At 42.2% G+C, this 22,921-nt stretch overlaps 2 protein-coding genes across 4 annotated transcripts in view; one reads left to right on the top strand and one right to left on the bottom strand.

The window, feature by feature from the left end:
- Window positions 1–12,780, top strand: part of TXNDC11 (thioredoxin domain containing 11) — a 440,118-nt gene extending 427,338 nt beyond the window's left edge. The window contains exon 12 of the mRNA XM_085632134.1: window positions 11,269–12,780. Coding sequence (XP_085488260.1) covers window positions 11,269–12,322 — 1,054 coding nt within the window. The 3' untranslated portion in view covers window positions 12,323–12,780. The remainder of the gene's footprint in view (window positions 1–11,268) is intronic.
- The window catches only part of SNN (stannin), a 120,715-nt gene continuing 110,251 nt past the window's right edge, over window positions 12,458–22,921 (bottom strand). For all 3 annotated transcript variants that reach the window (XM_085632136.1, XM_085632135.1, XM_085632137.1), the window contains exon 2: window positions 12,458–15,954. In XM_085632136.1, coding sequence (XP_085488262.1) covers window positions 15,641–15,904 — 264 coding nt within the window. In that variant the 5' untranslated portion in view covers window positions 15,905–15,954 and the 3' untranslated portion in view covers window positions 12,458–15,640. The remainder of the gene's footprint in view (window positions 15,955–22,921) is intronic.

Here is a 22,921-nt window from a genome sequence, read left to right as displayed (position 1 = left end):
GGAGCACTGCAAACTGCAATGTCCCTGGGGTGTTGCTGGAGCTGGCCCTGGGGGTGGCCATCCCCTTGGCCATGTAGGGCTCCAGGAGGGGGGGGGGGCTGTGTGGCCCCCCTCCAACATAAATTAACCTGCAGGGAGCTGGCAGTCCCTGGGGCTGCCGGGAGCCTCGTGACCCCCCTGCATTTCTATGAACAAGCCCCAGGGAGGTGGTGGTCTCTGGGGGTGCATGAGGGGGCTGTAGCCCACCTGGGGGAGGGGCTTTGTGTGTGCAAGTGAGAAGCACTGCTTTCTTTGCTATTGGGGGTTGATATTGCAGCTCTGCTGTCAAATCGGCCGCTGGTAACAAAACTGTCCCCCACCAATCTAGCCTCCCGGGGAAATGCCCGATGTCCCGACTCATTTGCATTGGCAGAAAGATTTATATTATCTTTTTAGTTTGAAACTAAGTTTACACAGAGCATTTAAAATAACTTTTAAAGGTGACAAAAATACATGTTGAAAAACAAGCTTTCCAAGAGAGAAATTTTGAAAATTCTCTTTTCAACTTGACTTTATTGGCCTGGCTTTTCACCTCGTTTAACAAACTGATTCATTGCATTTCTTTTTACATACTTAGGGGCATATGTACGAGGAAGTGGCAGAGTGAGGTGTTAGCCATCATGGCTTTACGCCTCACCTCACCACTTCAGAAAGTCTAGGCTGCACCATATGTAGAAGGCTATGATGCAGCCTTGCTTTTCCCGCTGCACTGGCACTACACTTAGCAGTGTAGCACCAATGCAGGCACCTTTGCACCATAGTGCAAGGGTGTCTGAGTGCACAGGAAAGGTTTGTTTTATGTACAGAAAGGGCCCCCTTCCTGTACATAAATAATCTTTAAACCTTTTGTTTTGCATGACGGAGCGGTTCCGTCATGCGCATCGGTCGCGCTGTGCGGATGACGGTACCGCTCCGTCACGGCCCCGCCCGCGCAACGAACCTTCAGCACGGCGCGGTAATCCGCGCCGTGCTGAAGGGGTTAAGTGCCATTTTGTCACTTTTATGTGTGCTGCTTCATGCAGCACACATGAAAGTCACAAAAAGGCATGTTTTACAGATTGTTTAAGTACAGGAAGGGGGACCTTCCTGTAGATAAACAATCCATGGCAATTTGCTTGTTCCATGTGTGTTGCACAAGGCTGCACACATGGAAAAAGCAAAAATGGGGAGAAATAATGCATTTCTCCTTGTTTCGCCAAGTTAAGACCAGTTTTTCCCTGGTCTTCATTGTGGCGCTGCCTCCTATGTATGCTGCCCTTGTACATAGGGGGCAGAGTCAAAATCAATGGGTGTTGCGGTGGAACGCCTAACGTAACACCCACTGCCAACCACTTTCACGCTAACCATAGCGTGAAAGGGGGGCTTATTTACAGGGCAGCATGAAGCCACGTTATGTGTAAACCTGTAAATGAAAGGAAAATGCAACTTACCAGTATGCATCTGTTACGAGGTAGGGGACTCCTCCTTAGGACGATAGTGCGCATGGGCATTGGACTCCATCTCCAGATTGTTTTGCCATGTAGGGTCATGATAGAGTTAGTAAGAAATAGACCAGGATGTCCATGTGTAATGTATCTAAGTAAGATAGTACTGGAACAGATTGAGCTATCCGGGAGGCAGGTGGGCGTATACGAATCTACAGCTCTACATGCCAAGAACAGATGCATACTATTAAGTAGCATTTTCCGTTCGAGGTATATGAGCTGTAGATCATAAACTTGTGCTTAGACTATACAGCAGTTACCGCCTTAGCGGTGGTTCCCTGTATCTGTTGCAGTGGTTTGAAAAAGTGTTCTTAATACAGCCTGGCCCACACTAGCTTGTTGTTTTGCTTGCACGTCTACACAATAGTGTTTTATGAACGTGTGAGGTGTAGACCAAGTTGCTACTTTGCAAATGCCATCTAGAAGAATGTTCCCTAAAAATGCCATAGATGCCCCTAGTTGACGTTGGATTGAGCCCTAGGGGGAATGGTTAAGGTGTGTTGGGCTTTCACATAGCATATTTGGATGCATTTAACAATCCACCTTGCAATCCCTGTTTTTGAGATAGGATTGCCTTTAATAGGTGGGGAGAAAGCCACAAAAAGTTGTTTAGTCTTTCAAAAGGATTGTGTTCTTTCAATGTAGTAAAGTATTGCTCTTTTTACATCTAGTGTGTGAAGGGCTCGTTATGCTACAGAGTCTGGTAGAGGGAAAAACACTGGGAGCTCTACAGAATGGTTAAGGTGGAAAGTAGAGACAACTTTAGGTAGAAATTTTGGGTTAGTCTTAAGAACCACTTTGTTATGATGGATTTGAAGAAATGGTTCTTGTATGGTTAATGCCTGGAGTTCACTGACTCTTCTGAGAGAGGTGATCGCAACCAGGAAAGCTACTTTCCATTATAGGAATTGTAATTCGCATTTATGCATAGGTTCAAATGGGCCTGGTAAGTACTACATTTAGGTTCCATACTGGAGAGGGTGGAAGTGTAGGTGGAATTATTCTTTTAAGTCCTTCCGTAAATGCCTTGATAGCTGGTTCTCTAAACAAAGACAACTGTTGTCTGTTTTGGAGATAGGCTGCTATTGCTGCAGGATGTAGTCTAATGGATGTATACGCTAGGTTACATTGTTGTAGATGCAAAAGGTAACAAATGATGTCTTGAATAGAAGCTTCTAGTGGGTTGATTTTGTTATTTGTATAGTAAATAACAAATCTTTTCCACTTTGCAGCACAGCAAGCTCTAGTGGTAGGGCGTCTAGCCTCCTTAATGATGTTCATGCAGTCTGGTGGTAAATTAAGGTAATATATCAAACAAGGCAAGGCACCAAAAAGGGGTATAAACTTATAGCACAGGACCAAAAAACTATTTAGAGAGAAAAACAATTTTTCTTCTACTACTGGTATTCTTATCCAGAAATTATTTTGGTCCAGCCCCCCAATTTATCAAACTTCAAACACCAAACAGCCCTTCAATACCCATCACCTTCACAGAGACAAATCAAAAGTATTTAGACAAAAAAGAAGGTGAAGCATGAGTGGGCCCCTCACGTACGCACCACCAGGGAGGCTGCCAGCCGGTTCTCGCTAGTATGCCCACGTTGGCATACTAGCGAGAACCGGCTGGCAGCCTCCCTGGTGGTGCGTACGTGAGGGGCCCACTCATGCTTCACCTTCTTTTTTGTCTAAATACTTTTGATTTGTCTCTGTGAAGGTGATGGGTATTGAAGGGCTGTTTGGTGTTTGAAGTTTGATAAATTGGGGGGCTGGACCAAAATAATTTCTGGATAAGAATACCAGTAGTAGAAGAAAAATTGTTTTTCTCTCTAAATAGTTTTTTGGTCCTGTGCTATAAGTTTATACCCCTTTTTGGTGCCTTGCCTTGTTTGATATATTGACTTTGAGTGGAGGGCGGCTTGGCACTTACCCTCTGTAGCTCCTATTTGTGATGGGGTAAATTAAGGTAGCCAAACTCTAGGACTTCAGGTGCCAGATTGCAAGGTTGAGTTGATTTGGAATTGGATGCCTTATCTCTCCATGGTTCTGAGTGAGAAGCTTGGGGTGAGAGGCGTAGCTTTTGATGAGGAACTACGGATAGTTCCAAGAGGGTTGTGAACCATGGTTGTCGGGCCCATGTTGGAGCAACCAGGAACATTGTGAGGGAATGCTGTTTGAGTTTCCAAACCCCTAGTGGAATGAGTGGGAGAGGCAGAAAAGCGTAAGCTAATTTGCCTGACCAGTTCATCCGTAGCACATTGCCTTTGGACAATGGGTGTGGATACCTGGATGCGAAGATGGGGCATTTTGCGTTTGTGTGTGGCGAACAGGTCTATTTCTGGGTTGTCCCACATTTGAAGAAATGGAGGGCAGAACTTGGGGATGAAGCTCCTATTCGTGGATCTGCTGTTTTTGGTGACTGAGTAGATCCGCAATTTGATTGTGTACTCCTGGGAGGTGTTCTGCAAGGAGATATTTTTTTGAGGAATGGCCCATCTCCATATGCCTTGAGCTAGGTGTGAAAGCTGGAGGGTGTCTTCCCCCCCCCCCCCCTCCGTTTCTGTATGTAGTACATTGCTGTCATGTTGTCTGTACGGACTAGGACAGCTTTGCTTACGAGGTGGAGTTGAAAAGATTTTAACACTAGGAAGATTGCCAACAATTCTAGGTAATTTATGTGGAATTGTTTTTGTTGAGGGGTCCATATGCCTTCAATGGTATGGGCTTGAAAGATTAGCTCCCCAGCTGGTGAGCTATGCGTCTGTTGTTAGCACTATCTGTGGAATCCGGTCGAGGAACGGCCGCCCTTTGGAAAGGTTTCGTGTGTTCCACCACTGCAGAGAGCGATTGGTGCGGTCGTTTACCAACACCAGATCTGTTACCTGACCTTGAGCCTGGTTCCACTGATGTGCCAAACACTCCTGTAAGGGATGCATTTGGAGTCTTGCATAAGGTACGATGAGAATGCAAGAGGCCATCATCCCGATTAACTGCATGAACACTGGTAGTGAGTGATGAGGCTGGAACTTTTGTATTAACGCTTCAATGGCACTTACCTGACTGGGTTGGGGGTATGCTAGAGCTTTTGAAGTTTCTATTCTAGCCCCTAGATATTGTTGTATGTTGGAGGTGGGATTTGGTGAGGTTTACCTGGAAACCCCAAGTGGTGAAGCAGTTTTGTGTGTGTGTGGTGCACATAGCTGCTGTGTGACTTGGCTTTTATGTGCCAATCGTCTAGATAAGGGAAAACCTGAATGTGCTGTCTTCTTAAGTGGGCTGCAAATACTGTGAGACACTTGGTGAAGACTCTGGGTGCTGTAGTCACCCCGATTGGGAGGACCTTGAACTGGCAGTGTTGACCATCTACCACAAACCTGAGATATTTCCTGTGAGCGGGGTGAATGGGAATATGAAAGTAGGCATCCTTTAGATCCAGAGTGGAGAGAGTGTCGCTGTTGAAGAGTGAGCATGTAGAAGTGGTCCGACTAAATGTAGAGGTTTAACGGTCTGCGGTCCAATATGGGCCTGAGAAAGACATCCTTTTTTGGGATGAGAATATAGAGAGAATAAATCCCTGTGCATTGGTGAGGCAAGGGGACTGGTTCTATTGCATGTTTTTGTAAAAGAGAGAACCACTTGTTTGAGACGTGTTAGATGTTCTATGGACATTGTCTGGCAGAATGTTTGGGGGTAGAGGCGAGTTCCGGGCAGGAACCATACTGGATAATTTGTATTACCCACGTGTCTGTTGTGATTAAATTCCAGACAGCTAGGAACTGTGATAGACGTCCCCCGGCAGGAGTGGAATGATCGGGGGTAGTGGAAGGAAATCACTGTTTGGTGGTAGGGGGAAGTGCGGGTGGAGTTTCCCCTGCCTCTTCCTCTATTGTTATTCCCTCTGTATCCTCCCCGAAAATATCCTTTGGATGAGGAGGATTGACTGGGGCTTTTATAAGACAAGGAGGTGTTTTCTGATGTAGCCGTCTTTGAGCCACCCCTATAAAAAGAGCGACGAAAAGAAACTCTATTAGACGGTAATTGTAATGCCCCCATGGCTTTAGCAGTCTTGGTGTCTTTCTTCCAATGAAGAATCGACTGTGGGGCCAAAAAGATGTTCTTGATCAAATGGCTGATTAATAAGTGCTGACTGTACGTCTTGTTTGAAACCTGAGATTCAAAGCCAAGCGTGTCGGCGTAGCAAAACGCTGGTGTTAATAGCACGCAAGGCTGTATCCGCTGCATCAAGGGCACATTTGATGGAAGTGTTTGTGATAAGTTTACCCTCTTGAATGAGGTTGTGAGCTTTATCCTTGTATTGGTCTGGTAAGTGTTGCATCAGTTGTTCTAGCTCGTCATAGTGAGCTCTATCATACCGTGCCAGGAGAGCTTGTGCATTGGCAATGCGCTAATGATTGGCAGCTTGAGATGCGATTCTTTTGCCTAATGCATTTATAAGTTTTGATTCCTTGCCAGGTGGAGGGGCGTCGCCTGTTTCAAATGCACGGAAAAGCAAAAATTCTCAGACATCAAGCGAATCTAAAGGTACTAGACCCCTGATGTAAATTGGGTCTGTAGGGGTGGCTTTATATTTTTTGTCTACCCTTGGTGTGAGTATTCTAGCCTTCACAGGATCTTTGAATATCTCACTGACGTGTTTTATCATACCTTTGAGCATGGGAAGTGTGTTTGTGTTTTTTTGTGAGGGAGCGAAAGTTTCTACTAAGAAATAGTCTTCCAAGGGATTGATATGTAATTCCACCCCATGGTATTGAGCAGCTCTATTAATCAGCTGTACAAAACTAATCTTGTCATCAGGTGGTGATGGTCTGGAAGGATCTAGATCGGGGTCATTATTATGATTCAGGTCTTTATCATAATCATCCCAGGGGTCTGAGTTTTGTGGAATGTTGTCCTGATTATCATCCCCATCCTCCTGTGGCCTAGGTGAAAAACGTGGTGGTGGTGGTGGTGAACTTGCTGGTGAAATTAGCGGATGTGGGTTAAAAGGTGGAGGAGAGGGAGGTATATAAGGGGGAGAGGGGTTAGTACCCATGTCTTTTCTTTTGGTATGTGGTAGACTTCAGGGAGGTCCAGCTTCCGTTTTTTGGCAAGTGTTGCTCGAAGTTTCCCAGTGTCTGGGTCAGTATGCAACTGTTTTTGCTTTGGATCCAAAGACTCTTGTGGAGGAAGTTCTTTGGATAGAGTCTGTTTATGAGGGCTTTTGTGTTTTTTTGGGTCAGTGCCCTTCGGTGCAGGCTGTTTCGGATCCGAATGTTTTCCTTTTGGTTTGGAAAATGTTTCTTTAATTGGTTTCGGCTCCAATGCTTTCGGTTTAACCGGTGTCTGTTCCGAAGCTTTCGGTCTCTGTGGTATCTGCTCCGAAGTCTTTGGTTTTGTGAATCTTTCGGTGCCGAAGATGTCTTCGGTGCTAACAGCGGAGCGTCAGACTTGGCCTTGTGTTTCGGTGCCGAAGATGTGGGTTCAGCACCCAGACGGGGTTGGCTCGATCCCGAGCCGGAAGACTTGTCTTTGTGTTTCATAGCCGGGTTCGAAGGCGGGGTGGCTGAAATAGTGTCACAGTGTCGACCTGAGCCCGAAGGTGTAACCGGAGTCTTTGGAGTTTTTGCGGGCAGTTGGGGCTCATTACTCATAGTTTGTTGAGCCGGAGTGATGTTCGAGTCCTCTTCCATGTCGGAGTCGTCCGCTTCAGACACGGAAATGTGTCCTCCTCCTTCGGCGCTGGGTTCGAATTCCGATTTTTCTCCGAAGATATCCGGCACCGGTCTAGTTCCGCGTCTCATCTCGTGCCGTCAAGCCCGACGGTCACGAATCGTTTTTTTCAATCGAAATGATAAACAGGCCTCGCAGCTGGTTTCTTCATGCCCCAGGGAGAGGCAGAGGTTACAGACCTCGTGCAAGTCCGTGTGTGGGAACTTAGCACCCTACCCGGGGCATTTCTTAAATGGAGTCCGTTCCATGGGCTGCTGGCGTGGTCGGCAAGGGTAGGCCTCACGGCCCGCGTCGATCGAAGAGCTTGGATTTTTTCGCTGCGAGTCAAAAGGGCAACCGCGATCAAACCAATACTGTTGAGTGGAAAGGATTGCGCATCGAAAAGGTTCGAAGACAATCCCGAACCGGAGCGTCGCAATACACATTCGAACCCGATGGCGGAAAAAAACAATTTGGAGATGGAATCGATGCCCATGCGCGCTATTGACCTAAGGAGGAGTCACCTACCTCGTGACTACAAAAGACTTCTTCCAAGATAAAAACAAAGTGCAAACATCCGAGCCCAGCACCAGATGGCGAACTACGCACAAGTATACGATCTACAGCTCTTATACATCGAACATACAGTACTGTGTAAAGTACAGGATGCTGTGAGTTTCTCAGCTACTGAGAGCACACATACCTTGCTTACGTCCATTTTTCATTCATTTTGTTCTCCCAGCACATATTTGTCATTGTTTTGTAATAGTTCAAGGTAGCACAGCTCGAACTTTATAGCCTCGATTCAATCCCTATATACACTAGTCCCAAAGCTAAAATCTTAGTAAATGGCCTTCTTACCGACTGGGTACATATATCCCGTGGCACCAGACAGGGATGTCCCCTTTCTCCCCTTTTGTTATTAAGCTGAGAGCAGATCCTGTTTTCAAACCTTTTAATATTGCGAGTCTGGAGCTGAAGTTCGCTCTCTACGCTGACGACCTCCTAATGTTTACTTTGAATCCTGAAGAGGCTATCCCTAGACTTTTTGCTTGGGCAGAAGACTTTGGGGCAATCTCTGGTTACAAAATAGAGAAAAGACCGAGCTTATGCAGTGGAACCAGGCTAAGAAGTATCCTGCTGTTAAACCTAAGATGAGGTACCTGGGAATTCATCTAGTTCAAGATATCAACCAGATATCTAAAATAAATTTGGATAGAGTTTATAAGGAGATTTGTCATCTCCAACAACGCTGGTCTGGTCTCTCGCTTAACATATTCGGCAGAGTGAACCTCATAAAAATGTTTATTTTACCAAAAATCACCTTCTTATTTAATTCTATCCCGTTAACTTTCAATCCGAAAGACATGGCTAAATTACAGGGGAAAATAGGTTCATTTATATGGAACTCAAGTCTCCGAGAATATCTTGGAAGAAATTGACGAGGAAACTAAAAATTGGGGGTCTCGCCCTCCCAGATTTACTCATTTACTGTCACTCGTTCCAACTAAAAAACTTTAGACGAATGGCTGATAAGGCAGATACTTCTGTTTTAGGCTCTCTATTTCAGGCATTGTTACATGGATTGCCCCAGGGTCAGGAATACTTTGTTTAAATTGGGAGATCCCAGGTTTTATAAAAAAGTAAGACTAAAGATTTTAATAGCTGCCCAAAAAAAGTGGGTTTTTTTCAGGAAAAAGCTGGGAATTCCCTATTATGCTCCTCAGGCCCCGATTTGGGACTCCCCAGGGACTCCCGAGTGTTTAAAGGATCAGCTAGCTCGCCCCCTGAGGTCGGCCGGTATAACACACTGGGGAGATCTTCTAAAGGATACGCAGCTCATGGATTGGGATTCTCTCGGTAGATTGACTGGGGGTACACTCACCAGGTTTAAATATTATCAACTATCGGGTTGGTGGGCAACTCTTGCGCCGTCGTCTTGTTCATCTAATCCAAAGTTCGATATAGGAAAGGGACCTGGAAAAGAGAGCTGGCATTTTGGTATTGGGCCATGACGGGTGAAGAAGTGCCAGAGGCCGAACTCTTAAAAATATGGGGTGAGCAGGTTGACTTAGATCATAACAATCTTCAGGAGCTGTGGGTGGATTCCTTTACAATGCTACACACTGTGGTCAAGTCAGCTACACTCAAAAGGAATCATCTGTTTACCCTGTATAGAGTATACATCTCACCTAAGAAATTAGTAAGAATTAAAAACCTAGAACATCGATGCCCTCGTTGCAGGTTCCTCGCCGCCGACGACATACACATGTTTGTCCATTGCTGGTGAGTTATTGGGCTAGAATAGGCGAATTTATCGCGGTAGTATTAAATATACAATTTACAATTACTCCAAGGATAATCTTGTTTGGGCTAGCTAAGGAATATCGACTTGGTGACATGGACTCCAAATTTATTTTTTATGTAATGTTGTTAGCTAGGCGAGAAATATGTAGGGCGTGGAAAAACGAGAAGGCACCTACTTTTTCAGACTGTTTGAAACACATCATCTTTACTTATGAGTCCGATATTGCTTGCGATCCTTTAAGTGGTGTAAAGATATGGGCAGCCTTAATGGCCTGGCGGAACAGATGAAGGTATTCCGATGATTTTACCTGGGCACTGTTGGGGCTCAATCTCTAACATCGTTAAGGGGCCTCTCAGTGAGATTAGGTTGGAGTTGACAGAGCAAACAGTAAAATACTAGAGGGGTTAGACCCTTCTCTTTCTCCCCCTGGGTTTTAAACATCGGAACCGTATAATATTTATTGGGGGTAGAGGGGAAGGGGCTCCCCATCTAGATTGCCCTTCCCATCTGGTGGCATATGAGGAATACAAAAAAAACAAAAAAAAGGTAGCACAGCTCAAGCACGCAAAGCGCTCGTACCACAGGGGGCACAAGATGGGAGGTGTAATTATGCACTGGGGTTATATTTATAAGTTTTACTGATGTACTAGCAGAATGCCAGTTTGTCTCCTGCTGAGCCTGGTGTTTTTAGTCACGCAGTCAGTCGCATTTTTTGAGAACTGTGTGTCAATTTCGTCACATTTAAAAATCCAGCTTTTCAAAGCGCATTAGCATTGTTTATTGTAAATTGCAGCACTCCATAAGAGTGCTTGTTGTAAAGAAGGGCTTCTGAAAGTAATGAAATGCCCAGCCTTGGCCGCTTCACAGCACTTTTTCTTGCAATACTTTGAACCATTCTATTGTACAACATGGCTAAAAACCGTTGACAAATTCCAGCACTCTAGTATAGGCAAGACTTGTTGGCTTTACCAATGCAGTTTATTTTTAGGTTACTGCTCCAAGATGGATGTCTGATATGTCGTGACACATCCGTGCACAAGCATGGTGACCAATGCCGGTATATAAATTCTCATGCTGGCACCATAAAGTAAATGGTTGCTACAATGTCATGTGCTTGAATGCCTACACATTTCTGCGCTGGAATCTGCAATTTTCTTTTTCGCTGATGCTGTTCTATATTGGCAACATTTTATTTTATTTTCACCAATGTTTAGCATTGGCAAGGCCAAAAAAGTTACTTTTCATTTTAACAGTAAGACCTATTGGCTTTGCCTCTGCTCGTTATAGAATTTGTATATGTCAACAAGATATATAGACATACCCATACAAGTATAGCCCACAATGAGCAGTTAATTTTTTTCCATCACCAGTGGCATCTCCCAAGGGTGAACTCCAATACAGAAACGATTAAATGATATACGTCCAGTAGCGGAACCAATGTCGTTTTTAACATAGCCCAATAAATTTTAATGGTACTGCAACATAAAAATAAATTATCACATATTGTCACATTGTACTCTTATGAAAAAGATGTCTAAGGTGCAGAGGTCACCCTTTTTCTCTAATTCTGATGCTATATAATAAATTGTACAGTTGACGGTCCTTCAGTCTTTTATACTTTTTTGTATACATTTGTGCATGCCCAAAAAACATGTGTGTTTTAACAAATTTTAAATGTAAACCCTTTATTAGTCCATTCATTAACCTTTCACTGTGTTTTCAATCCCTCAGGAAAGATAAAAGTTTGAAATTCCCAGAAGACTTGGAAATCACTGTTCCAAATTTACTCAGATTTGTTCTAGACTACACTCTGGGTTCTAAGGCATGGCACAGCAGAAAACACAGCTTTAATAGAAATAGAGGAGGGCACTGCGAAAAACACAGCATTAAAAATGGAGGAGGGCACATTGAAAAACCCAGCCTAAAAAATGGAGGAGAGCACATCGAAAAACCCAGCCTTAAAAATGGAGGAGAGCACAGTGAAAAACCCAGCCTAAAAAATGGAGGCGGGCACATCGAAAAACCCATCCTTAAAAATAGAGGCAGAAACAGTGAAAAACCCAGCCTAAAAAATGGAGGCGGGCACAGCGAAAAACACAGCCTTGAAAACGGAGGGCACAGTGAAAATAACAGCCTTATAAATGGAGGAGGGCACAGTGAAAATATCAGCCTTAAAAACGCAGGAGGCCACAGTGAAATCCACAGCCTTAAAAATGGAGGAAGGAGCAGCGGAAAACCCAGTCTTAAAAATGAAGGAAGGAACAGCGGAAAACCCAGTCTTAAAAATGAAGGAAGGAACAGCGGAAAACCCAGTGTTAAAAATGAAGGAAGGAACAGCGGAAAACCCAGTCTTAAAAATGAAGGAAGGAACAGCGGAAAACCCAGTGTTAAAAATGGAGGAAGGAACAGCGGAAAATACAAACTTAAAAATGGAAGCCCTCTAGACATCAGCCAGATCATGAACTTTGAGAAAAATATACAGAGACTGAGGGCAGAAATTGGTGCTCATCGGCAGGCACAAGAGCATCTTGCGGTGCAAATTTCTGATGCCCTGAATTATGAGCTCAAGCTCAAAACCCAAAAGCATACACTGGAAGAAAACCAAGCACTATATCTTCATAAAAAACACCTTCAGGCTCTAAATGAACAACATTATAAACAACTTGAAACGATTGAAGAAAAATATGAAGAACTGAAAGACACCTCAGAAGCGCTCCTTAAACTGAACGCTTTGCTTAAACGTCTTGTAGCATCAATGGACGAAACGGAAAAAAATGAACAATAGGGCTTTTATGGACGACTTACAAAAACTAAGTTCTTGGCTAGACAATATGGATCTGTTCAACAGTGTTTAACACAAACCTCTGAACGTACTAACGAAATATTATGTATTAAGTTGCAAAGAAACCATTCAAACGAGTTCTGAGAAAGCAGTAATGCAAATTTTATTGAATTTCATTGTAAATAAAGAAAATAATTTTCAATGGTATAGAAAATCAAGTTCAAAGTATTTTAATGACTTTTTGATTAAATTGGTGAGGCAGAAATCCCATCATGGTACAGAAAAGTAAGGGATATGATACAATGTATTATCATTAACTTGGTGACCATCAAAATTTGCAATTTGTCCACATCTCTGTATTTTGTTTTTGCTATTCCATGGCCTGTGGAATTCAAACCAAATTGTGAAACAATTAGACCCTGATGCAAATGGTAATTATGTTAAATCAATTTGCCTATACGTAACATCTCAAGTTTCTATTTTTTTGTAATTATGACAGACTAGATTTTCAAATAAAGTTTAAGTAAAAAATATCTATAGTCAGTGTAATTTAATGAAGTAGGAATTCAATTAATTACCACAAACAATTTACAACATCCGGATTTTCAGTCAGTTGGCATCCAGTGTATATTTTCACTAAAGGTAAAGGAACCAAACCAGCCACCTTCACAGACGTTCCTTTCTAAATTCCCCAAAACAGGTTCACTCACATTGAATCACAGTGCACTGTGAATGCCTTCGAACATACAGTTTTTCAGAAACCCAAACACATTTAATCTTTTAGCAACAAGGCAATACTTGTCTTAAAATGTGTTTTGTCTTAGCATGCTTACATTTTAATTTATAACCCAAATAGTAATTCCTCCTTTCCCAGGTCTGTGGTGCTTTACCCTCAAACTTACATGAAGAAGATTGAAGCCATAAATAGGATAATCTTATTTTACAAATTACTGTAGTTTGCTGCAATTCTTCTATCAAGCAATATACTGGATATGGCAGTGATATCCCTCACCCCATCCTCAGACATTTGCACACTGGAATGTCTGTCCTGGAGCGAGAGATAATAGCAGTCAACTGACACTGGTCTCTGTCAACTTTAGAACCTTCTGCACCAGGATCTCAATTACTTTACATAAAAGTGGAAATTGGTAAAGGTTTAATTTTCACAGACATTACCCTCAAATCAAAATATCCATATTGTATGCTGGGAAATGATTTTGGTCATATGAAAATAGAAAAATAAGCTCTTCAGCCATGCCCCAAAATTAGGACAGTGGGCTTTTTGGGGACTAAGATTATTTAATTTAAAACAATTAAAAAGCAGAAAAAAACCTTTGCGTTGAACAAAAACAATGGCAGTCACTGGGCAGTTCAATTTGTAAAGGCCTTGTTCCACCTCCTTTAACATTTTGCAGCCAAATAACAGAAGCTATGCCTAGATCAGACCACATTATGAAAATCACCAGCCGTGTTCTCAGTTTTTGTATTGTTTTTTCAAATAAAACCACTTCCTGCTATTACTGCTCAATGACATTATGCATTCTCTTTAGGCTAGAAGCAGAGCTCCAGAAAGCAGTTAGTTTCTATAGAAGCAGTTCACGTTGTACTGAGAATCACAGATAGTTTGTATAGTTTGTTTTTATTACACCATAAAGGTTTTCAGTGTGCCCATTGATATTATATAAAAGCTTAAGAGAGTGGGTGTACCTAAAGGGGATGAATGAGGCTGACTTTTTGAACGAGCGCTTTCCTAGTTGGCAAAAAAGAAAAAAGGAAAAATTGATTTCTAAAAGGCTAAACTGAGAACATTTTCCATCCCTACCATAAGTGGCTAAAACACTACGTAAATGTGGTAGACGCTATTTCAGCTGCAAAAGCTGGTAACCACGGTCTAATTAACACCGATAATTGAGAGTTTAGATGATCACAGTTTTTCATGGTTGCTAAACTGTCACCTATAAAGTAATTTAATGTACAGAACAGCCAACTGATGACTTGAACATGTCCAACTGTAAAACCACATGGAAACAACTTATATATTATAAAGAAATTAATATAAACACGTCATTCTGCAATTACCCCTGATTAAACCTAAATTTGTTAATGTCACAGACATTGAAAATATAGAATCCTTCATGCGTTCACCCCTCCTTGAGCATGTCGCAATCTCAGATTTTTCTTTATCTCACTCCGTATTCAAGCATGGTGCTTGAGGCAGTCGCCACAAAGAATAGTCGCACAACATTGACTGTTTCTTCTCAGATCAGCAGGTCATGAGGTACCTGTGCGTGCAGATACCCAAAGTCATTCCAACATCTCAGCATCAATCATTAAAAGTAAACACATTAGGTTACAATACAGTATTTACAATTATTACATAACCCGCAGGAAAAACCAAATCAGAACAAAGTCCATAGACAATTGGTCTGTTATGGCAAATAGAAGAACAAATAAAAGCTGGATGTCTCCAGACAGTTGGAAACTAGTGTGAGAGTAGGCTCCATAATGATACTAGTGTTTAAAATATCTGTTTAATACCGCCATTTTTTGCAAGGCCGACATGCTTGCACACAAAATGAAAACTGCTCTACTGCCATTTTAAAGACTCCCAGGAATCCTTCTGGACTGTCCCTTTTAAGCAAAGGATACCAAGTCAACATCATTGGCTTCCTTGAGAGTAGCAGTTAAAAAAAACAATGTCCTTGCAGCCATTCCCCTGGTAAAAAAATATTCACATGAACAGTAAAAACCTATCTGAAGAAAAATATATTGTTCTGCGCTTGACATAGTTCCCCACCAAACGTACATCTAAGGGCAGTCACAGCAGAGTACATATACAAAATTCTTAAATAAGCAACCACATAATTCAACATGTGATGGTTCTTTCCTCCAATCACGGTGACGGAGCCAGATAGGATATACATTTTGGCAGTTGGTTTGATGTACAACCACCACCACCAACCCCCCCCCCCCCCCACTCCCCCCCATCCAATAATTTTCTCTGCTAAGTAAGCTCTCCCAATCTCAAATTATAAAAGGCCAAGCTTCTGGTAAACTATGTACAGATTCACAGTTTTGGTAGTTCACATTACAGTAGTAACTTAATCGATCTCTGCTCCCCTAAACATTCAAGTAACAAAATGCTATTAAAATACAGAATTGCCAGAAAATATACCTTCTCAGTGCATGCCATGACAAACCAAACAATGCTAATCTTAAATCAGAAAGAAGTCATCTCTCCCAAAATGTCCATATTCTTCACAGTATGAATGCTGCTCATTAGAGACATTTTAGCAAGTCTATTCGTTCATTTTTTTTCGGTTAGCTGTGGACTTCGGTGCCATTGGCGGTTAGCTTGGCCTTCCGCTCCACACGCGGACCTTTAGCAGAGTACTGAACCAAGAGGAAGGGCTCTTTGGTTTCACCTTCTCCCACGATGCTCTCCTCATCCTCAGATTGACTGATTCGCTGGAGACGTAAGTAACACCAGCAGCCCAGTATCAATGCTCCAAGAGCTGCAATGGCAATTAGAATGACGATTACAGTAACCACTCCAGTGGTGGGGCTGTGATCCATGATAGACATGATTGATAGATATCACTACACAGCACTCAGAAATTCTTTGTGGGGACGATCTGAAATGAAATAATACGGTCATTAATAAAACTGCAGTTTGCTGAAAAAAGGAATTGTTATATAAAAATGTACAAACTTAACAATAAGTCCAATTAATTTAACATTAGTCAAAGTCCATATTCAAAAAGATTTAAAATATGATACAATTAAAATCTATAGAATTCTTTAAATGAATTCATACAAATCATTCAAAAGCCTCCATGACACAAGTATACAGTCAAATACACTTTATTCGATTTATAACAATCATAAGGCATAAAAACATTAATATATATATGTGATATAATACATTTGATACAATGAGAAATATCCTGTCATAAAAATGTAAAACAATTAAAACTTCATTGGATCATGAATCGGGTACATTATTTAAATTTTATCCTTGATGCCGCTACTAGAAAATTGGCAACACAAAATGTAATGCAGACACTACTTAGAGATTGAAGAAAAACTAAAGCCGGCCTCACATGCGTGAAGCCCGCCTCCTTCAGTATTGGCAATAAATATTTCTTTCTGATGTCCAAAAAATGCCCGCAAAACATAGTAAAATGCATGGTATCTTGGACTGAGAATTGGTCACAAGTACAAGGTGTTGCTAAATCAGGTTTGGCCCAGGTTGGATAGTTCCCCAAATAAAAATGAATCCAATTAAATCTGAATTTTACCAATAAAAACCTATGAAATGGCTTAGTAATAGTTACAAGGTACTGTGCCAGTGAGTTAGAGCCTGATAACATATAATGGGATCTCACATTCGGTTTCTGCAGTTTCATTTCCTCCCGGGATAATCTGGTCCTTTCCATGAATAATTTTTTAATCGGACTCACATCCACCTTCCTAATGCCAGATGGTTCTAAGAAGAGGTCCGGGCGTCCCAATTGTGCAAAGGACTTACTCAGGTAATCTAACCACGGTTAGCCAAAATGTTAACGGCACCAGGTTTAGTCTGTCCGTGACATAATCAAGACCCACCTCCGCATGAATTGAGAAAGTCTGGGTCGATTGGGGCACGGACAACAGATTTCGCAAAAAACCTGTTTTCCACCCTCTGGATGGGCTCCATATGTGCATAGCCCCACAGGGCAGAACCGTACATCGCGATTGCGATGCATTTTGCATTATAAACCTTTAAAAGGGCTTTCATTGGCCTAGCTCCCAGTCTTTCAGTAAACCCCATGAGTGCCCCAGTTGATCTGGCCACTAATAAACTTTTTGCCCAAATCTGTGGTCCCCACGTGCCCCTCTTATCGAAGAGCACCCCCAGGTACGGGAAAACTTCCACTCTAGAGACAACATCACCTTTACATTTAAATATTGTTTTCATTTTGGCCTTGTTCCTATGGAGTCCAACAACCATAGTGTGAGATTTTTTAGCATTCACTTTGAGGTCTAGCCTGTCCATGAATGCCCCAAAAGGCATCTAATAAATGCTGCAGGCCCCTTCCAGTACGAGCTATGAGGACAGTGTCGTCCGCGTATAGGAGGGCAGGTACCTTTGCTTCTCCTATACGTGGAACGTCAGCATCCACCTCCTCCAAATATTGGCCAAGGCCATTTACATAGATGGTAAAGAGGAGTGGGGCTAAAATGCAACCTTGACGAACACCCCGCATCGATTTGAAGCGGGTGGTACACCTGCCCTCGTTTGTGACCCTTATTTGGGAAAACAATTCTTGGTGGAGAGATGCCATGAATTTAATCAGTGCCCCATCTATTCCCAGCTCCAAAAGAATAGTCCACAGTTTTGCCCTGTTTACCAAGTCGAAAGCCGAGGAGAGGTCCATAAAGGCCAAAAATAACGACCCCTCCTTGGCTACCGTATACTTGGCGATCAACATGTGTAAGTTAGAGCACTGCTCCAGGGTACCTCTGTTTTCCCTAAACCCATACTGGATATTGGACAGACCCCCACATCCCTCAACACTATCCCTCAGCTTCGCTAGTAGAACCCTGCCTAGTATTTTTATAGCAGAGTCTAGGAGGGATATGGGTCTGTAACACCCTGGGTCATCGCGCCGTCCTTTTTTTAAAGATCGGCACAATTATAGATGTGGCCCAGGTGGGGGGCATCAGGTTACCGTTGGCTGCATTAAATATTTTAGACAGTATTCTGGCCCATAACTTCGGGGAATGTTTATAAACATCGGCTGGTACCCCATTCGGCCCAGGAACTTTATTTCTGGTCGTCTCCACGATTGCTAGTTCTACTTCTATGTCATTAAAGATTACTGGTCCAGCCTCGGGGACGATAAACGTAGAACCAGGAGCTGTTGTGTCCGGAGCACCGTACACTGTACTGAAATGAGTCAGTCATATGTCATCCGGAATGACACAGTCCATGACTTTGTTATCCTGGTCTGAGGAAAATGGCTCGTTTATGACAGACCAAAATTGACTACTATTATGCAGAACGTCGACTGCAAGGAGTCTATCCCAGGCTGCCATCTTAATATCATCCTTCCGACGTTTGATCGCTAATTTATAATCTTTCCTTAAGGATGTAATGGGTGCCTTGTCTCTCGGATTGTGTTTAAGGGCTGTCATAAGTGATCTATGTGCTCTCGAGCACTTTGCATCAAACCAACGGCGATGATTATTAGCACCCTGCTCTATTTTAGCCGTTAAGTCAATTGAGATATGATTACAAATGGATTAGAATGCACCCATTATCTCATGATTGGCTGCTTTCGGATCCTCACAGATTATCATATGACCCTCTAATTTAGGGAGGATGTTTGCATAAAATGTATCCGGGACCACGTTAGCCCACTTTATCCTTCTCCCCTGGTCCACTGGGCGAAGTGTGGGCCTACTCATAGTACAGCCGGGCATTGACCCCATAAAGTCCCCCCACCTCACCTCAAGAAGAACAGGGTTGTGATCACTAAAAGGGGAGACAATTGTGGCGTAGGAAACGGACCCGTGTAAAATTGCTGGTGTCACAAAGATATAGTCAATAATTGACCCGGGATCTGAGCCCTTGTAAGTGACTAATCTCTTCTCCCCCTCTGTACTCATAGGTTCAAATAAATTAAAATTAGCTGTCAGCGCCTCCAATGCCTCGCCTGCCTTGGTATGTTCAAAATGAGGGACCGTCGGACCCGATGAACCCCCAAGGATGGCCATGCTACACAGATTATTACAAGGATGAATGTTAAAATCGCCCAATAGGACGAACTCAACATTAGTGTTATGGTCTTGACTGGCAGAAGATAAAAAGGTTTCCAGGGAGGCTATATGATCAGTTCAGTTTTCCCTGTTGCAGGAATTATAAAAATTAATGAAAAAAGTTTTCCTGCTGGGGGAGACCACCCTTTCCACAATTAAAATGTTTGGGGAACAATTTTTAACCAGATGCAACACGCCCTTAAGTTTAAGTGAGAAAAGGAGGATGAGACCCCCTTTAGCTCTACCAGCATTACTAGGGATGGCCGGGTTAACAAAGCTGGAAAAACCATCCAACCAAAAACCAGGCGAGGTATCCCATGATTCCTGGAATGCTATAATGTCATGGCTGGCGACAAAGCTAACCCAGGTATCATCTACTCTTCTAGCTCTGACGCCAGCGACGTTCCAAGTGAGGATTTTGCAGACCCCAACCTCATCAGGAACAGGATCGAAATCAGAGGTCCCTACCATAGACACAAGTATACAGTCATTTCACAGAGCCTGCAATTTTATTTGGAGAAAGTATTTTAACAGTACGCTTATTAGTTGATAACTAGGGTTGCTGAAACTTTTAAAAAACATTGTTTTACTGGACAGACTTAATGGTAATAACCAGTCTGTACTACATTCACGGTAAGGGCATTTCAACTACCAATCCGGCCATACTGGAAAATCATATTAAACTTAATCCCAAACAAAATAAATATCAGCATTAGAAAGGCTAAAAGGTAAGATGGATGCAAAGGCAGATAAATGAAGTTAAACGTCAGTAAAATTGTTAAGTCAGAGTGAGCCCTTGTTGGTCACAATTTTGTTACCATAGAAAATTAGCTTTCTCGCTTCTGAAATTGATAAAATCATATGTGTTTGCACCAAAAAAAAACCAGATCAAATAAAAAATGCTTTAAATTATTACACAGGATGAAAAATATGGGACATAATGGTAAAGTTGGTAAAGGTATAACCCGTATAAGACGAAGGTGTTTTTTCCATGGAAGGTAAAATAAGATATTTAAAAAGTGGGCAGGGAGAGGTGGGCAACGCTATCCGGGATGTAGAATTCATATTGCCAACACCAAAGACATACTGTATAGGGTCAAGGTCAAGTTTTTATGTTATTTCCTTGCCCAATGGACAAGTTAACCTAATCCCCTGACGTACAAAATTGTATATATACTTAATTAACAGAAAGCCTTTACTATTAGGAAAAGTGGAAAGTACAGTGAGATGCAAGCCGAACTTGCATTGATCACAGTGAATCAAACATAAAACATGAAGACATTTGGACTGTATGTCCAATACAGAAACAAGAAAATGTTTATAAATAGCCATAGAATGTTATATCTTACAAAGTTAATTGATTACATGCAAATACATGCTGAAGAATGGAAGCAAAAGTGATGATTGTTTTCACAACTAAATGCATCTATATAATGTTTGCAATTTGAAAAAATGGAGAACCTTACAGCCAGTTTTGCTAAACTATTGTGCAACTTTTAAAGGTCAATTTAAAAAAAAAAAAAAAGATTTCTTCTAAGACATGTTTAAACTGTTTCATGCACTCCAGTATTTATAGAAAAATTATACTGCATAAGCAATGTTAATCCATTTAAGGCAACATTACAGGCAGGATAATTTTAAAATAAATTGCTTCACATTCTTAATGATAGTCACAGAGGTGCGCCTGCAGTTCTAGAAGCTCGCATTGAAGCAGATTTACAACTTCAGAAATTCTCATGAGTTGACAGAGGTAGTCCTGGAAACATATTGGTAGCAAACCGTAGCGAATTCCAACCACATACATGCTCATTCTAAAAGCCTGCAGATTAAGTGCAAATTAACTTGTTATAAAAAAAAAAAAATCTCAAGGGGGAAAAAATATATGCTATACATACTCCTGCAATCTAGTGTTGTGCCGGGACTCTAAGTTGTTTTTCTTCGAGGAAGCTTTATGATCGGCGTTTTGCATGGTTTCTCCTTCCCCTTGAGACTTTGCGCATGTCGAAAGCTTTGTTTGTTAAAAAGTTTTTTTCCACCATCAGACTCAGACGGACTGCGTTGGAGCTCTGCAGCATGCAACGCCACGTGGCCTACAGAAACAAAAACTAATACCGGAAGATCTGCAAAGAGAAAGGCAGAGGAGTCCCAATTTCCTCAGCATCCACCAAAAACTGTACCACAGTAACAGGGCCACAAGCCCTATAATTTTTAATCCACCTGACTCGTCTCACGATCACTCACACTCTCCACAGGAGGAAGAGGGAGAAATACAAGATACTGATTCCCAGGGCACAGAAGATACTTAACATACACCTGACCCATGGAAAGACTATGATGTGGTTTTACCAGATTAAGACATTGAACCGACCCTTCGGAAAAACAAAACAACTCTGTTTCTTTTTCAAATACAATTAAAGGAAATGCTCTACCCAAAGCAGGTATAGCGAGATAGATTGTTAAATGCATTCAAATCTGTTATGCAAATGCAAAAAGGTCACCAACAACTGAGTCAAGACCTCATTGAACAAGAAAAAAAAGGAGTAACCATGGCCTTTTTAGGAAGTATCCCTTTTAATGACATTTGCAAAGATGCAACATTGATGAACCCACACACTTTAACAAAGCATTATTATATACATGTTCAATCAAGAAAACATGCTCTAGTTGGAAAAACATTCCTTCAAACATTATTTCCAGCAACCGCACCATCTCATGCCTAAAGCCACCGCATGGACGGGTACTGCTTTACAATCTATGCATAGCATGTATATCTGCAGCCGACACATGCTACGAATGGGTCATGTTACTTACCCTGTAAGCACATATTTGTAGCGTGTAGTGCTGTGGATTCACATGCACCCTCCCGCCTCCCCAGTAGGCATTAGGTAGTGACAAAATACCTACAAACACAGTATGTCCAACAGCGAACAATTACTAAGCAGACTATATGCTCACCGTACATGGCAAGGAGAAAACAACTTTCTAAAAAAACAAAGCGCTCTGACATGAGAAATGCCTTGAGGGGAGGAGAAATGATGCACATCATGAAACTTCTTTCAGGAACAACAACTTGCAGAGTCCAGGCCCAACACTACATAGCAGGAATATGCATAGCATGCGATTCTCCAGCACTACAAGCTATGAGTAGAGGCTTGCAAGGTAACATGATCCTCCCACATGGGAAACTCCTTGTGTTGAAGACAAAAATGGCATGTATGTCGCCAATGAAGTCACAATGTCAACTTTCAATCTGTGATTTTGTATTAGTCAGCTACATATGGCTGCTCTGTGAGCAAGCCCTACGCATTGTTTAGGAATAGTCCTACCTGTTCTACTCCCAAATCTTGTGTGAGCTTACTGTCACCAACACAACACTTCTTTCCCTACACCCCAACATTTGTGCATGAGGGGGTCCTGCACTTCTCAGGAGTAAAATTCTGACCATTTTTCCTGGGCGGGAATGGGTTGGAGAGGAGTTGATGAGGTATGTTTGTGGGTATGCACTACAGCCAATTGTTCCCATGAAAATCTGCATGCAAGTAAATCCTATTAGTGCAAAACCAACTTTTCCAAATGTAACAACGCTGCATGCAGAATTAGCTTTGAGAATCTTGCCTATAACATATTGACTTTAAATTACTTCCAGAGTTCAGCTAGTTGTAAAACGTAAATCTGTCAAAAAACTAGCACTATACTATAGGATTTGTTGAGCGCATGGCGAACCGAAGGCATCCCAGCGCTGATTCGGAGGTGTGCGCCTTACACAACAGGATGGCAATAAGGGATGATGACTATTTG

Source organism: Triturus cristatus, chromosome 10 (genome assembly GCF_964204655.1).
Source record: "Triturus cristatus chromosome 10, aTriCri1.1, whole genome shotgun sequence".
NCBI classification, from domain to species: domain Eukaryota; kingdom Metazoa; phylum Chordata; class Amphibia; order Caudata; family Salamandridae; genus Triturus; species Triturus cristatus.
Note: the sequence above shows the minus strand (reverse complement) of the source record. Positions and strands in the feature narration are given on the sequence as shown.